General features: G+C 38.1%; 1 protein-coding gene across 29 annotated transcripts in view; it reads left to right on the plus strand.

The window, feature by feature from the left end:
• NAALADL2 (N-acetylated alpha-linked acidic dipeptidase like 2) overlaps positions 1-16,636 on the plus strand; it is a 410,961-nt gene that overhangs the window by 232,835 nt on the left and 161,490 nt on the right. For all 29 annotated transcript variants that reach the window (XR_002438226.1, XR_002438227.1, XR_002438228.1 and 26 more), the window contains one exon: positions 7,047-7,317. Coding sequence is in view for 13 of the 29 variants with exons in the window: in XM_021395573.1 (XP_021251248.1) it covers positions 7,047-7,317 (271 nt within the window). In the remaining 16 variants the exon portion in view is untranslated. The remainder of the gene's footprint in view (positions 1-7,046; positions 7,318-16,636) is intronic.

Consider the following 16,636-nt stretch of genomic DNA (forward strand, 5'->3'; position numbering starts at 1 on the left):
CAGATTTTGCCTACGTGATTGTAAGTGATCAAAAATCAGTAATTAAACAAGTTATCACAGGATAGCAAAACTTAGCTGATTATTCATGCCCATGTCCATTGCAACTCTACAGTAAAATGAGCTCGTTTAAACAACCTTTGCTCTGGCCAATGAATTTTACTGTACTTACGTGCTCTGTTGATTAAACTAACTCATTTGTAAAGTAATGCAATATGTTGGTCATTTGCCACCCATTTTATTTTTCATATAAAACTTTTAGATAGGTGATCTTTACTTTTTAAAAATGGGATGTATTTAAAACTGTTCGTATCGAGTTCATCAAATAACGTATGTTACATGTGTTCAACGTCTTTTTGAGTGACTTGCAAAGAATCAGAGTTAACTAAACTTCACTGCTTTTTGCTCAGCAATTTCTAGATTCAAACGCTAGGACACATATGCATTATTTTGTAGGCTCTAGATTGGAGGTTTTTTTTAAATGTAACACATTTGCAGATGGCCTGCTTGTTGACAGATCAGTTGATGATTTGTTGGTAGATCTGGCCGTGTACTCTGTGTTGTGACAGAGTTTAACTCATTAGATTAACATGTAGGTCATGTAACTGCTTCATTTGGTTCAACGACAGCTTTTGATAATTTTCCTTCCCCATCAATAATAAGATGAAATTAATAGTTTCCTGTTGATAGACCATTAAAATGTTATGGGCTCTAGAACTCTGAATGAACGTGTAGAGTTTACTGTTGCTAAAAATAATAATAATAATAATAAAAATACTTTTATGTTGTTTGTCTGATGCTAGAATCAGCAAGGCATTCAGTTTTGCCACTGGAGTTTCTACAATGAGAGATTCCACAATGAAAGAACTGTTGTTCATTAAACAAATAGATCTCTGAATAATCTTTTGTTTTGTTTAGAATTGCATATTATTGCTGAAAATTCAGGTGAATACTCTCAGACAAATCACAAGTTGTGTAGGAATTGCGAAGTCATGGCCTGAACCAATGATTGAGCACCTGCTGAAGGAACACAGCCAGCCCTGGGAGCATAGGTGGAAGTAATTCATCTGTGCAACCCCTCCCTAAGCCTCATGTAAGGGCTAGCTGCCACAAGAGAAGGATCTCTACCTGGAGATCCCTCCTTTTGAGAATTTGGTGAGCCCTGATCCTTGGGACGGGTAAGCAAATCTTTCTTTCTTTAACTGGTTTGTGACCATCACCCTTTTTTGGGTAATTTTAGAACTGGTTATCTTCCATTGCCTTTCCCTCCACAAGTATTCAGAGCTATAGATTTTTCAGAAGTCTTCTGGGATAGAAACAGACTAGAAGAGATTTTCTGTGCTCTTGCCATGTTTTTACTCTTTCCTGAGCAATCATCTTTGTTGGAACTGGTATTGGCATTCTTATCTTCTGAAGCATTCGAAAGATTTGGATGCTGGCTAGTTGTAAGCATAACTGACATCCACATCTCCTAGAAAGCTTTGGAAAGCTCATCTGTGGCCAGTTTATGACTTAATGTGTAGTGTACAGTAACAATGAATGTTTGTTTGCCGGTAAACTTTAGAAACACAGTGAGAGAATCGATCGTTTTTCAATGCCTTTCCCCATCTGTCTGGAACGCAAGCTTGGCTTGCATCCTGATGTTGGCAAGTGAGATTTGAACTATCCTGGTTGCTTTTATTTAAGATGTATAAAAGAGATTTGACTGTCTGATGCTGCAGGGAGCACCAATATGCTTAGTAGTCCTGCAGTGAACAAAACAGTGTACAAAATAGCCACGCTTGGAAGCCAGCGTGGGCCGAGATCTGAGTCTGTTCTTCAATCCTGTCATAAAGAATTCCACAGGACAATGAGAGATTTGGCCTACAGCTGTTGTGCATGTAATTATAATGTGGTAGGAGAGGGTACGTATCCTTGGGTACGCCAGGGAAAGTCTAATAGCCAGGTGGACCTAGACATAATACAAAAACGTTTGTTGAAAAATACTTTGGCACCTGCTTTTGCACACTCTATTTGCCGAATGGAAGACTTAAATCCTCCAAGCTGCACGTGACTTTAACATAATAAATCAAAACCATTTTTCTGCTATGGAACTGCATAACCAAATCTAGAGATGGTGTTCTATCATCTGACGTTATGTATTTTTTATGGTTTTATGAGTTACATTTATTCAGTCTCTGCAGAAGATGAAGACTGTTGTTAGTCATACTGCTTTATGTTAATAGCTTGATGTCTTTATTGTAGGTATTATGTAGCATTCATAGACACGTTTTGCTTTGATAGCAAAAGCGATATATAGTTACCTGTGAATGAACATGATGTCAGCTTTCCTCTGACTCAGGCAGAGCAAGCATCCGTCACTGTATCCAGATGAGCTGCACATAAATCCCTGCCAGCACAGCAGCAGGGTGGGACTGGCAGTACGCCCTGCTCACCACGAGGACCCTTTGATGTCTTCCAGAGCAGTGCCTGCTGTGGGGCTCGGCCTGCCAGGCCAGGAATGGGTGTGTGGAGGGAAGAGCATCTGGTCACGTTGAGGCTGACTTACGCTTAACCACAGCTTTGCACTGTGTTTGCACTGCAAACACCATTGGAATGTTTCTCTGAAATGTTTTAACCCACTGATAAATGCTTGTCCTCTGTTGTACTTCCATTTTTTTCTTTTGGAATCTGCAGATCGGGGGCAGTCAGTTCAGACCGTGGGAAATCGGAGCAGGCAGGCAGGAGACCAGCCAGTTGAGCACCCTAATTAACAGGAACGTGTAATTAAAATGCAGGCAGATGTGGCTTGGGCAGGTGGTATTTCCTGGAAGCATTTACAATGCTCTGTGGAAATGTAAATGTGATGGATACAAATAGATACTCTACCTGCTACTGTGAAAAAAGCTCGTGCATATGCTGAGCAGTTAGTGGGTGCCAGTGTGAGAGCTCACTTGTCCCGCACTTCTGAAGTAGCAATGTCTCAGCTCGTGCTGGACTGAAATGGGTTCTGCAATCCTGAGCACATAAAAACATCTTGAAAACTCTGCCTGGACCACGTTTGCGGGTAGAGAAAAAGACACATGCACAGAAGTCTATAAATATAATAACCCCGTATCGTGTTTCTTATATTTGTTTTTAATCACCTGCCGCCAGCAACCATTGTAAACAGCATACTGGCCAAGATAACGCTTTAACGTATTTAATAAAAAATGTCTGGCAAATTTGTTGTGACCTCCAAACTTTGGAAACAGCTACCCAGCTGAAAATTCCCAAATTATTTTTTTTCTTGTTGGTTCCTTAAACTCCAGTTTTGATGAAGTGGAGACAAAAAAAAAAGTAAAAATAACCATTAAAAATTGAGAAAATAAAAACTAGATACATTTCTAATTGTGCAAAACTGCTGCCATGTTAAAAATAATAACCTGAGTTCCAGACATTGGCCAGTTTCCTCTCTAATTTCATTACAGACGTTAAATCTTTAATGAAAATTAAAGAAAAAGAGGAAGCTATTCACGCTTGAGAGAAAATTTTGTCCCTAGATTTTCAAAATTAAATCTATAAAACTATTGCAGTTTTAGATTTGGTTTTACGGTTGTTTTGTTTGTTTGTAACAGTTTAATACCATTACCCGATAAGAAATTGTGATACTGTTGTGTTATTTCATCTTTTGTTTCTTAGAGTGACCTTTGTAATTTCTCAGTACCTTCTGAAGAGAGTTTTGCAGTGTCCTGCTGTATTAGCAGCAGCAAGCAGCTGGCCTTTTTGCAGTACCTTCTTTTCTTTAGGAAGCTGTGTCCAAAGAAATTATGTTGTGGATAACAAATGACTTTTCATTAAGCTGCTTCAACTCCGTGTTTCCTGTGGCTACCAATTTTAAAATGAAATTTCTCGATTTTGTGTGCACGCACGTGTGTTCCTTCATCTTTTATAATCATCTGTTAAATATTGGTCTTACAGAGGAAGTCTCTGAATGTCTTCAGAAACATTACCTTGGTCTTTTCAACATATCCAAGTGGGAAAACTTTATTGTAGGTAAAATGGTGTATGTTTTCAGAGTTTTAAGTACAGTTATGTTCATTTTTTTTTCAGTTCAGAAACAAAACATATTTGAGATGAAGCAGAGTATGCATGAAAACAAGTGTATGGGCTGTTTTGGACTGTGTTAGTTCAGTATTTGAGCCACATCTGATCTATATTAGAAAGCAAATAAAATTAACTTGTGTAAATCCCTTTGAGAGCATCAGATTAAGGCTCAGTAATATTCTGACTGTTATTGTTATACTTATTAATATTGATTCTAACTTGAGACCAAATCTCACGTCGTTGGTGGCTCCACTTCCATACATTATGCAGATGTACGGCAACTCAAGATCTGACCATTATGTTTGTGGTTATTCCCATCGACTGAAGCTGGACAAGTAGCTGAATAGTGTTGTTTTAATGTAAGGGAATACAAAAATTTGGCTGAGGTTGTTAGAGGTCGTAATGTAAATGGAAATTGGCAATCGCATTGCTATTGATTCCTACTGAGTATGTAGCTGCGTGCGAGTGAGAAGCATGATCGTCCACAGTTTCTTTCCGCAGTGTAAGTCTTACTGCTATGAATCTTAATGCTCTGGCAGTTTTAAGAAGTACGTTACGGGACATGTTGTGGAGTGACTATGTAGTACATGTGAAGCAATGCAGTTTTTCTTTAACAGCCGGGATGGGGCTGTCAGACAAATGTGACACTTCTAAAATTGATCTGTCTTCGGAAATACTATTTTTGTATGTTACACTTGTTAGCCAGCTAGTGTGTGATAAAAATAATTGGTTAAATTACCTCTCAATTTATGTCTGTGCAGTCAACAGAATTATATCAAGGATAAGTGCGGGCCAGCCATTGTGAGAGATCTGAAAAACAAAAGCCCTTGGCATTGTTTCTGGTTTTCGAAGCAGCCTAATATGTACTGATTTATTTTACTGTAAGGTTTGCTCATAATTTGCAATTTGATTTTAACATGCTATAAAGAAATTATGGAGTAAATAGTCAGTATGCTCATTTCTTTAACCTAATCAGATGTGTTGTCACAAAAGTTTCAAAGACATGCTTATTCAATTATGAAGTGGAAAGTAACTTCTATTATTAAAGGAGCAATTTGATTACTATATCTTTGTCATCTTTTAATGTTTAATTACTTTTATTGAAACTGAATTCTTCTTTTTGCACTGTGTCCTAACCTTATTGGCCTGGGATAAGTTTCATGCAGGTATTTATTCTATTAACGTTTCCGTTTCCCAGATCGTGGGAAATGTGGATGTTCTGTTAATGGCTGTATTAATCAAACAACTTTCTGTATCTCTGCGGCGCCCAAGTTTATGACATTACAACAGCGGGCACAGGAGATGAAATTGGAACCTTACAATATATACTACAAATTGAATTATCTTGTCCATTTTGTGTAGGTAGCTTGAAGACTTATTTTAGATAATTGAAAAAGATTAACACTGCAAGAATAACCTTTGACAGTTATTCCTGCTGACAGGATCTCTGAAGTCTTAACATAAGTCCAGCATTCTTGTAAAGATTTTGAACTTTGGAGCTACTAACCTTGTTACTGTGATGCAGGCTGTGTTACAATATAAATCTTTCAATAGAACCTTTTTTTGTACATTTTAAAAATCTATTTTATATTGGCATGCTTATTCAACTTCGATTTTACTCTAACGTTCTTTTGTAAAGGCCTGTTGAGCTATAAGTTTTGTTGGGTAGGGAAGGAAGTCTTTGGAATGACAGTAAATCCTACACATTTTGTGGTGGCATTCTCTGGGCATTTGATCCCCTTGCCCAGAGCTGCCCGGAACTGCAGACATGCAATTGGTGCAGTTCTCAAATATCTATTGCCTGCAGGAATGGTTTTGAGGTTGCTACACATTATTCAGCCTTTGCTTTTGGTGTGTGCAAGATGGCTGTGTTATTTTCAAGGTTCTACTAAAGACCGTGAAGCATCAAAGTATCTTAAAAACTGGCCTTTTTGTGAAGGGAAGTTTGTGAACAAGAGTTTCAGGTAGTGTCAGTATTTCTGTGCTCGGAAGTTAATACCTCTGCTGTTATCCCTAGACTTGGTTCTCAGTCTTGGGATCTTCAGACCTAATACATAAATGAGAAAATCCTCAAACTCAAAAAAATATTCCCTACATTTTATTTTACTGCATTTAGAGAGTGCTTTATAATTTGAATAATCCTGCTTTTTACTTGTGTTCTACTTTTCTTCCATAACTATGTATCTACAAAACTATGTCCTGTAAATTTATCCTTAAAATATGCTCTACATCTGTGATCATCTGGCACTTGCTGGGAGGAAGGTGGCCCTTCTGTGCTGTCACCATTTTTATTCTATGGCCTGCTTGGTGGCAGGTGTTGAACAGTGATAGAAACCCAGTGATATAAGCCCAAACAAACTCACCTGAAGTCCCCGTTGGTCCATCTGGCCAATACTGCCAAAATGATTTTCAAGCTTGAGTCGAATGCTTGCCAAGCTTTTGGCTCAGGCAGTCCTTCAGTGTAGGTAGGAAGGATGAACACCTTCCCACAACTGAAACGGTATTTGGGGAAACAATTCTGTTCTGCTTAGAAAATTTGCTTTACTTGATGAATATAAGCCAAACATAAAACTGATTTTCAGCACCACTCCCTCCCTAAAGTCCCTGAAATATTGCTTCGGATGGTGTTCATTTCTATTCAGTGGTTAGTTTAACGAATGCTTCATCAGAAACTTGATCAGCTCTACAGAAATGAATTTTGAAACAATTATTGTCATAATTTCCAGTGATTCTTCACGTTTCAATTCAGTGTTTCTTAAATGGCTTTTCTGTATTTTTTATTTTCAAAAAAGTATTTGCTTTTGTTTGTAACTGATAAAAATTATTTGCAAAGATAGTGAAGTGTGACTTCATTCTTTAAATGCATGTTTGATGATCTATCATGAATCACGTTTCATTCTGGTAACATTATAGATGGCTGCATGTTAAGGTGCAGATATCTTGGTGGGAAGGAATCTTAAACTGTTTGTTTTGTTTTTCTCCAGAGATTTGTTACAATCCCCTAGAGAAGATGATGTAGACATTGCAATGAAAATTCTGCTTCAGTGGACTTCTCATGGCCTTGAAGATGTCCGGCTGGTAAATTATTCTGTTTTGCTTGACCTACCGGGCTCTTCTTCAAACACAATAACTCTGAAAAACAGTGGTGAATGCTTTTATCCTGATGGACAGCAGTGCAGCAGAGTGACCAAAACACTTCATAGCCAAGACCTCCTGTACTCATTTGCAGCTTACTCTGCCAAAGGAACTCTTGAGGTAATGTGACTATTTGTCTCTGTCATTTGTGTTGGAATAGTTACAAAACATCAGCTTCCGTTGAACTTGACTGGAACAAGTAAACGTGGTGAAATGCCCGGCATTAAGATAACCCAATATACGCTGTTAAAATATAATGTAGCCCAAATTTGAAGTCAAACTTCAAAAATTAGTCAGACCTGAAGACTTCATGTGATCTTTTTATTATTTACTTTTTAAATAAGTATCTGAGTTAACGTACTGTCATCTATTGCTTGGGTATAAAAAGTCTGAAAGCTGTATCTAGAGCTACGTTTGATCTTTGTTGATATGTATGTGCTACTGGTTTGAGGGATGTCAGTAGGAAGGTTAAGATGTGTTTCTCTGCAGTGAGACCAGCTGGAGCGCTAGTTTAATTCCTGGAGTTCCTGATTTATTGTCATGGGTCTTGCATAGTTTCTTCTGTGGCAACTCCATTGATGCATCTGCTCTGTTTCGTCTTGAAGATCACAGTTCGTATTTTTATGTTACTGTAGCTTTTGTTAGGAAATTTTGTCAGCCAAAAAGATCCTGCCAATTGGGATTAGTTACTTGCTGAGTGAAATAAGTTCTTGGACTACCTTGTTTTATCCTCTTCACTGGCTGCCCTCATGTATTTGATTTTCAGATCTATTTGGGATGTACAAAGTGGTCATCATTTGTTTACTTTTCTCTTTGAGTTAGTATAAATCTCAATTTATACTTCTGAAACATAAAAATTTCAATGTAAATTTCACTGCTAACTGTATAGCTATTGTACTGTTGTCTTTCTCCATTTTAAGATGTACATTTTCCTCCAGTGATGCAGGGAGCTTTATGTTTTGGTTTCTTTTATTTTTTACAAGTTCATTATCATGACAGAAGGGCGTTAGTAGAGCATGTGTAAGAACAGACAGCATTGAGTTTGGAAGAGGTAACTTCCAAAATATCTTTGTTTTATAAATATATTTTATTTATAGCATACTCGTTACTGAGTTTCAAGTAGTAAAATGCAACTGTTGTGTGTTTTGGTTTTGGTGCTGTTTGTGCACAGTGTTTATTCATTAAATGTAATGCACCATGGAAATCTTCTAAGTCAAAGCGATGACAGTTGCATCACACTATGTAGCCCATCTTGCTGACTATTAAAATCATTTTGAAATTTGGACATTGAGAAATCTGAGGGCTGGTAGAAATTCAGATCCTTCACTTTCTCACCGTGCTTGAACTTCTCTTTCTGGAAAGCATCAAAAGCTTTTAGTCCAAAGGATTCAGTCCAACGAGGAGAAGGACTGGAGTTCTCATTCTCTGGGAGAAGACTGTCCATCTCTTGACTTTCTTTTTGTGTACCTTATGTGTCTATTTTCCAGGTTTAGTTTCGTGCTCATTATGTCCTGGGGCTATATCAATAAAACTCCTAATAAATAAAAAAAAAAAGTAACTTCATTTTGAAGTTTTTGATGTTAAGAAGTGAAATGAAGTTAAGCTAAGCTAAGTCTTGCATCATATACGCTTCAGCTTTTCCATAGACAAGTAAAAAATACTAATGAACAGGCTTGGCTTATCACATTTATCACTTAGAAGCTCAATACATAATATATTTTCTCATAACCTAATAAGAGTAACTGTAATGAGGTAAAAGTACAGTTGTGGCCTTTGAGATTTCTTTCATGAAAATAAATGTGTTGCTAACAAATTCATCAGATTAAAGGAAATCGAACGTACCAGGGAAAATCTTTGATGTTATTACCAGAAACACATGTACCACTTTTAGTTATATTTCAGGATACTTCTCTCCTTAAATGAATTCTGAAGAAATGAGAGCCACGTACACTGCCTATGTACTCATCAGTAAAGGTGTGCCTTGGCTTTGGCAAAACCTTTCAAAGCTTGAGCATCAGCCAGAGGATGGCTCACTGTGTGTAATTCCACAGTCAGTGCTTTGAGATACCTGGCACCCTCACAGAACTTCAGATGTTTTCTGTTATTCTTATAGAAGTCTATCCTGAATGCTTTTAAATCCAATTTTGCCTAAAAGAGAAATTTCCCTATTTGTTTAGGCTATGGAGAAATTGGTAGCAATCTAACCTTTCTAACTTTCAATCCCATGGAATGATCTATGCTATTTAAGATAATGGAGGTAGAAAAACTTACAGATGTATAAAGTGGTGGCTGTTGCTGGGCTCAGCAATCAGAGAGTAAGTTGATTGCTTGCTATGGAACTACAAATTGTGTATTTTGAATATGTTGCAGTTGGTTGTGATTGCTAAATCATGAGGGTTTTCCTGTGAAAAGATATTCTAGTAACAGCTACTCATAATCTGAATAATTTTCTTTCAAATGTGACACATCTTTAGCAGAGAGCTTCTATTACATGTCACATAATCAGGTTGAATTGCTAATATTGCTTGAATGCTGCTGCTCCATTGTATCTCATTTGTGTATTTGGTGTGCTGGAAGTTCAAGCAAATAAAACCATTAGTTTATTGCAGTCTGTCTAGAAGCAGAGCTATAGCTCTACCTGCATGTTGACAAGGTTATTTGTAGAATAGCAGGGCTCATTTTCTTTGACGACCTGTCATGTCCATTCATTATATGGCCATTGTATATGAGCTGTCCAATTTGTGCTTTCTGGTAACAGTCTAAAACAGCATTTGTGATATCTGAAATCTACTTCAAAAACCTACTCAGTGCCATTGTGATGGATGGTGCACTTTACTGCTTCTCTATAATTCATTGGGCCCTGAAAAGGTGACACTGTTTACCCATCATGGTGACAGGCAGGGCAGCCTGCAGTTCTGGAGAGAGCTGTCTTGTCAGCTCTGAAATAGGTATCGCGGCAGTTATGTAAATAATATGCCATAGACCGGGTCAATCTAAGAAAAGAAATGTGTGAAATATATTTTTATTAAAACTTTAATATCAGCCACGTTTATAGAGTTTAAACTTTTTATCTACTTAATGAAAACGGAAAAGCCTCTTTGGCCAACAGTGTGTATAAAAGCAAAATCACATTGCACTGAGTATATGCATTGAAGCAAAATGTGTTGTCAGACAGCATCTAGCCAGCCTCTGAGAGAGTGTGGTACGGTGAATCCCAACGTGCCGTTCCATGCCCTCACGTCATAGGATTGCCTGAGAGCTGTGGCTGCGGGCTGTCCCTGGGGAGCTGGGATGAGCAGGGAGCCGCTGCTGCGCTCTGAGGAGAGAGGTGCCCGGGGAGCTGCAGGGACGTGTGCTCCTTTTCGTGCTAAATCTGTAAGATGTGTTAGGGTGGGTGCACCCCGTAACCAAACTGCAGCAGTGATCTTCAGAGGGTGGTGTGAGTGCGCAGTGAGCCTCAGGTGGAATGCGATGTTCATCGGCTCTATTCCCTGTTGGACTGCTCCATCTCCCTGTTAGGTCCTTTGCTGTGCTGTGTGGAGAGTCCTTGAAATGGGCATTCCAAGTGGGCAGGGTTCTGAGAGGTCTGTGGGTAGAAGCGAGTCATTCCTGCCTCCAAGGCAGTTCTGCCAGTGCCCATCCATATCCCATTTGCACGTCAGCCTCGCTCCCATCCACATTGCCTGGCTGCTTGCACACCTTCTCTGCCTCTTCACCCTTCCCTGCCATCCTCCACGTTCTCTGACTGATGACTCATTTCTCTCTTCCAAGTGTCTGCTGATGTTATGCAGTTTTATCCCCAGCTCAACCAGCAGTGTCTTTGATTAGTTTTGGAGGGGCTGTGAGGAGCAAAGAAGTGAGAATGCCGACTGTTTGCCTCTGTAACCGCAATATGCAGAAGAGATTCTCTACATCTGTTGATAGCATTTTAGCCTGCTCCGGTTCATTTGTTTCAGTGACATTTTCTCAGCTAAATGAGAACCCACCATGAGATTAATGCAACCTGAAACAATATGAGAAGTTCAAACCCATCTGTTAAGCTCAGTTAGCAGTGTTCTTGCCATTCTTCAATCCTTGCAAGGCAAGAATGAGGGAAGCAATGTGCACGTTCCTGCCGCGTCTTGCAGAAGGAGGAGGGTTTGCTCAGTGCAGCAGGCAGCTCGTGTTCCCATGCCTGGGCTGAGATGCCTTCTCTCCCCATCCATCCCTTTTCTCCATGCAGAAAGGTGGCAGCCTTCCTCTCCTTTGCTGCTGCTTCCCCTACTCTTACCCACTTACCGCAGTCTCCCCACTGTGTGCCCTACATTTCCCTACTCTAAGTCATCAAGCACTCTTCTGTTTCCTTGCAGAACTTAAGTTCTCTCTTTTTCTAGTTCTGTACAAAAAAGTTTTGAGTTCCTTGGGAGAGATAGTGCATCACGAATTCCTTGACCCAAAAGTTTGCTTCCATTGGGTTTGATTACTTTCTGTGCTGGAAACATTAGCGCACCCTTATTATCTTTTGTCTTCCCTCCAGCTAATCAGTGGTAATTTCCTTAACAGTATTTCTGAATTAACAGTTGTGTTTAGAATATCTGTTAAATATTCCCAGGATATTTTTATCCCCAGGCAAAATTTCCAAATGATCCTTCAGCAGCATGCTCACTTGCACATCTTGAATTCGAAAGGCAGAGAGTGCACGTAATTCAGATTAAATAATCACAGCATCTCACCCTAGGTCTTTCAGTCATTTTTGATGGTACATTGGTGCAAAATATCAAGCTAGGGGGAATCTTCATACATCTGTACATCTAATTCCTCTAGGCATGCCAATTTAGTTCGTTATTATCTTTATTGACATTTTCTAAAATTTCTTCTCTGAAGAGATGTGTGCTAGCTAAAATGAATCCCTAGCAACTGCAATCAGTTTGCAGATGGCTAGGGCTATAGGTTGAGTAACACATACACAAATGAGAAAATTCATGCAATTTTGTTAACATTTAGATATTTTGGAGGAACCTTATTTATCCTTTATTTATAGAGGAGTTTCTTAGAAGCCTCTTCCACAAATAATCATAATTTAGACTGCTGCTCTGCATGCTAAGTAGGCACAGCAAATTTTCAAGACAATCTCACTAAGAATATGGATTTTGGAATAACTTGACCTTTAAACAGAAAACAACAGTTAGCATTAACTACAGCATATCTGCCATTCCGTTATAATTACGTATAGAAAACTGTGAAATGCAATGTGAAGGTTGTGTAATTTAAAATTCCAGTCAATAACTACAAAAATGATCATTGAAAAGATTTCCTGCAGAGCATCCTGTCAGTTTTCTGGCGTATATCATATAACCATTCATAAATAAAGTTGTACAGTTCCCTAAAATAATAGTGGTTCATCTTGCACAAGAGCCCAGTTAACACTGCTGCATGATTTTTGTGTCAGAATTTCAAAGATGACTACTGCCACCTTCTACTGTTTTATAGTTGTTAGTGAATGTCATAGTCGTGTTTTAGTAATAAAATATTAGTAATGGCATTTTAATAATAGTGTCAATAATAAATGGAGATTTTTTTCAATGCAAAAGGGCAAAAGGTGAGGCATCTTTGTATCTGTAGCCATAACAGATCACTGAGTACTTCCAAGACATTGCACATAATCAGCCAAAGGCATTTTTCAATAAGACCTCTGTAAAAATTGGAGCAACGTTGAACCGTAAACATTACATGTATTCCCTTTGCATGGTTAAAAACTGAAGGGTGAAAACAGTGAAGATGTTGGAAATAGATCTGGTGCTTTATTCAGCTTCCAGTGTAAGTAAAATTCCTGATGAAATTAATGAGAATTGTGTCATTTTTATCCAGAGTTTACTTCTTCTTTCCCGTTGATAGTCACTGTGAGAGAATATACATGGACGCATTTCTATAAATGCATGACTCAGAGAAATATTTTTCACTTTAATTCCTTTATTGAATGGTTTGACCAGACAGGTCACAATTTCCTGTCCAGTTCAGTTGATGTCTGGGTTGATATCTGCCCGGTGTCTTGTCTTTTGTGCTCTACTTCTTGTTAATGGTATTTGGTACAAACCCAAATGCAAAGGTAGACCAAATTGAAAGGAAATATTTTTGCAGGATCCCAAGACACAATAAACTCAAGGGAGTGCTAATTTATCAGTACTCTCTACTTTCTTTTCTATCTTCTTAGCAAATACGAACTACAAACAGTATGCCTAGATTTGAATGCTTTTACATGATCTAATGATTTTTGTTCTGTTCAAGTTTGCCAAGGAGGAGGAATTCCAAGCAAAACTGCTTCTTAAGAGTTATTTGTATCTGCCCGTGTAACTTCTGTGGTTGAAACTGGATATTTTGCCAGTCTTACAAATGTATTTCCTTTAATGTTACTAACTTGTTCAATGCTTTTCTACGGGACTTCTTTTTTTCCTCTTTGTCAAGATCTTTTTGAAATGTTTCCAAATGCAATAACATTGAGAATCCAAAACAAGTCTCCACATTTTTTTTCTGACTTAGGATGCGATTAGTCCAAATACAATCTTCTAAGATGACCGTGTGAAAAGAGTGGTGTTTGAAAAATAAACGTAAGTTTTTAAATGCAATCGAAGCTAGCTGAGGATAAAGCTACCATGATAAGAATTATTTGGCGAGGACAGATTTTAGCTAGCTTTGTGAGAAAGCTGTATTTGAAGAATTTTGGTATAAAAGAGCAAAGAATGGACTTCCTTAGAGAGTGCTTTCAGGAATGATATAAACCCAGACATAAAACCTTAAGAGTAAGAAAGGCCAAAAAGCTAGGAAGGCCTCTCATAGAAAACCCTTTGAAGCAAATGTGTTATGAAAACCTTTCAGAGCCAGAGAGACTATAGTCTCTGCTCTGGTACAGCTGGTTCACAAAATACGTAAGATCTAAACGATGACCCCGTTTCTAACCACAGACAAGTCTAAGTTTAGTATCCAGATGCACTTGTAGGAGTATATTGGATGTGTATGTGAGCTGTGGACTAAAATGTCTTGAGAAAAATCTTTCTCTCAGAATTTTACTTTTGAGCACTAAACTGCACCTGGCAGTTCAAGTCTCAATCCCAGGAGAGAAGTATCCCTCATTTAAAAAGAAAAAAAAAAAAGTAATTGTGGACAAAAATGAAAGTACATTGAGTTTGCGGACAAAAATGAAAGTACATTGAGTTTCCCTATTTCTAGAATTGGGAATTCCTAGGGTTTTTTTTCCTGTTCAATATGCAATCTCTTCTGCTAAGTTCAATTAAATCTAATGCCTAACATCTCATGTAATGGATGTTAGTTACTGTGTTTATCTCATTCATTAAGACAGCCTTAATGTGAATTAATCATGAGAAATATCTGTCCTATCCTCATAATTATTTCTTATGTTCCTGTGCTCTGCAGTTCGAAAAGAAAGTGAATGATCAATCACCAGCTTGTGACTGGCCCAAGAGTAGGTGTGTTTGAGAAAGAAGATGCTTCAAGGAATTTATCTTCCTTCCACTGAATTATGTTACCTTATAGAGTTAGTCTTGTCTCCTGTAAGATTCACTGCTTCACACTGGTGTCTTCAAGGGGCAGGCAGAGGTGAATAAGGATAGAATTGGTCTGGCAACAGCTTTGACTGTCAGAGAGCAAAGACTCTTAAATATGCAAGAAAGCTCCTGCTGTGTTGTCTCTGGGGAGAGATGTTCCTTCTACTATGGGTCATGGCTTGCCAGGCACAATTTTTACTGGGGAGAATTTTGTAGGGTCAAGTAGCATGAAAAGCTAGAAATAATATTAGTGGCAAATTAATTTCTATATCATTCTTCTAACTGAAATTTTCATTCAAAAAAAATTTATGTATTTATACATGTATTTTTATCTATAGAACTCTGATATCTTAAGACTAAAAGAAAATGTGTCATGTAATATGATGCAAACTAGATGTCTAGAATGAGCAATTTTGTCCATGCAGACCTGATGGACAAAGACTGCCCATTTGAGTTCAGGTATATCCCTGATGACCTTGTTGTTGTTCTTGTTGTTGTCTTAAGGCACATAGGCTTTCTCTGCCTAAAATTCATTTTTATAATTTTTCATTTTTCTGTAAAGACAACAAAGATAATTTCTTTGTAAAGAGAAATTAAGAAATATTGATGGAACCTCTTCAGTAGATGGTACAATTAGTGAACAATTAGTGAATTAATTACGATTAGCAAATATAACAGTTGTGCGCTATTTCTCTTGCTTGTTGAGTTTAGATTCTAGTGATAATTGAAATCCAGAAAATGGGCTTTTTGTTGGTGTAGTAGGAAAATTTGTGGTTGAAGCAGTATTTATGACTGCGTATACTGACTTCTTGGCTTTTAGTTTATTTCTGTTGGTTATTTAACATCTTGCGCAGGAGAGATCATACCATGGCAAGAGAAAGAGCTGAGTGCAAATTTCTGTGGCGTCTAGTAGTTCTCTAATAATGTCCCTAACTGCTTTTACTGAAAACTATACTGTGAAGTACTACTACAATCATACTGAGCAACTCTCTACTGCTGTAAAAGAGGCTGACCTGGACTGCAGGCTGTGGAAGATCAGGGAAGCTCTGTTCAGCTCCAGAGCTCCAACAGGGCAACAATGGTGGTGAAGCTTTTGCAGTGTCACTGTAATCAGAGGTCAGATTACTCCTTCCTCCCATCGAGTTCTCCAGGTTGCAGTTTCCCTGCAGTCTTTCCTGTGTATTTTATGTAATGTAAACATCTTTCCTTTGAGATATATCAAAACACACTGTACAGAGTGAACAATTCACTGGTCTCTTCTAAAATGGAGCAATTCCTGTCCTTTGCATGGGATTTCCTTTCTTTTACAGGATTTTTTCTGTCCCTGCTGAGAGCGTAGGAAGCAAGTTCACAAATTCTCAATGGCATTCCTGCCAACACTTATCAGAGATGAACTCTGAAAATGTCTGTGTGAAATTTGGCACAGCTCAGAAATATCATTGCCCTAACCTATGCAAAGGCAAGCTACTAATTGCGCTGTAGCGAGGGTACCTGACAGAGCCCTATCCTGAACTCCTGCTTAATTCCTTCCGTTGTTCATAAAAAATAAAACATTAAAAATGAAGGCCAACTATTTCTGAAGGAAAAGAATTTCAGATTACTAAAAAGTGAATTGTGACACCACAGTGTCACAATTAATGACCAACTGACAATTGAGTGCATTTTTAAAAACAAAATCTGAAAGCCTGGAAGAATGAAGAATTTAGTTTTTATTCCTGGGACAATTTTAAACATGTGGTACCTGAATCACAAGCTCATGTGTTTCTTGCAAGGTTTGATTTCCAGAATGTTACGTAATTGAAAAATGGAAATATCTACTGCTTCAATCACAGAGCTATGCTATTCTCACATGTAGCCTTTTTTATACTTGTCTTGGTCAATCATTTTGTCCTCGAATTTGT

Source organism: Numida meleagris, chromosome 4 (assembly GCF_002078875.1).
Source record: "Numida meleagris isolate 19003 breed g44 Domestic line chromosome 4, NumMel1.0, whole genome shotgun sequence".
Lineage (NCBI taxonomy): Eukaryota > Metazoa > Chordata > Aves > Galliformes > Numididae > Numida > Numida meleagris.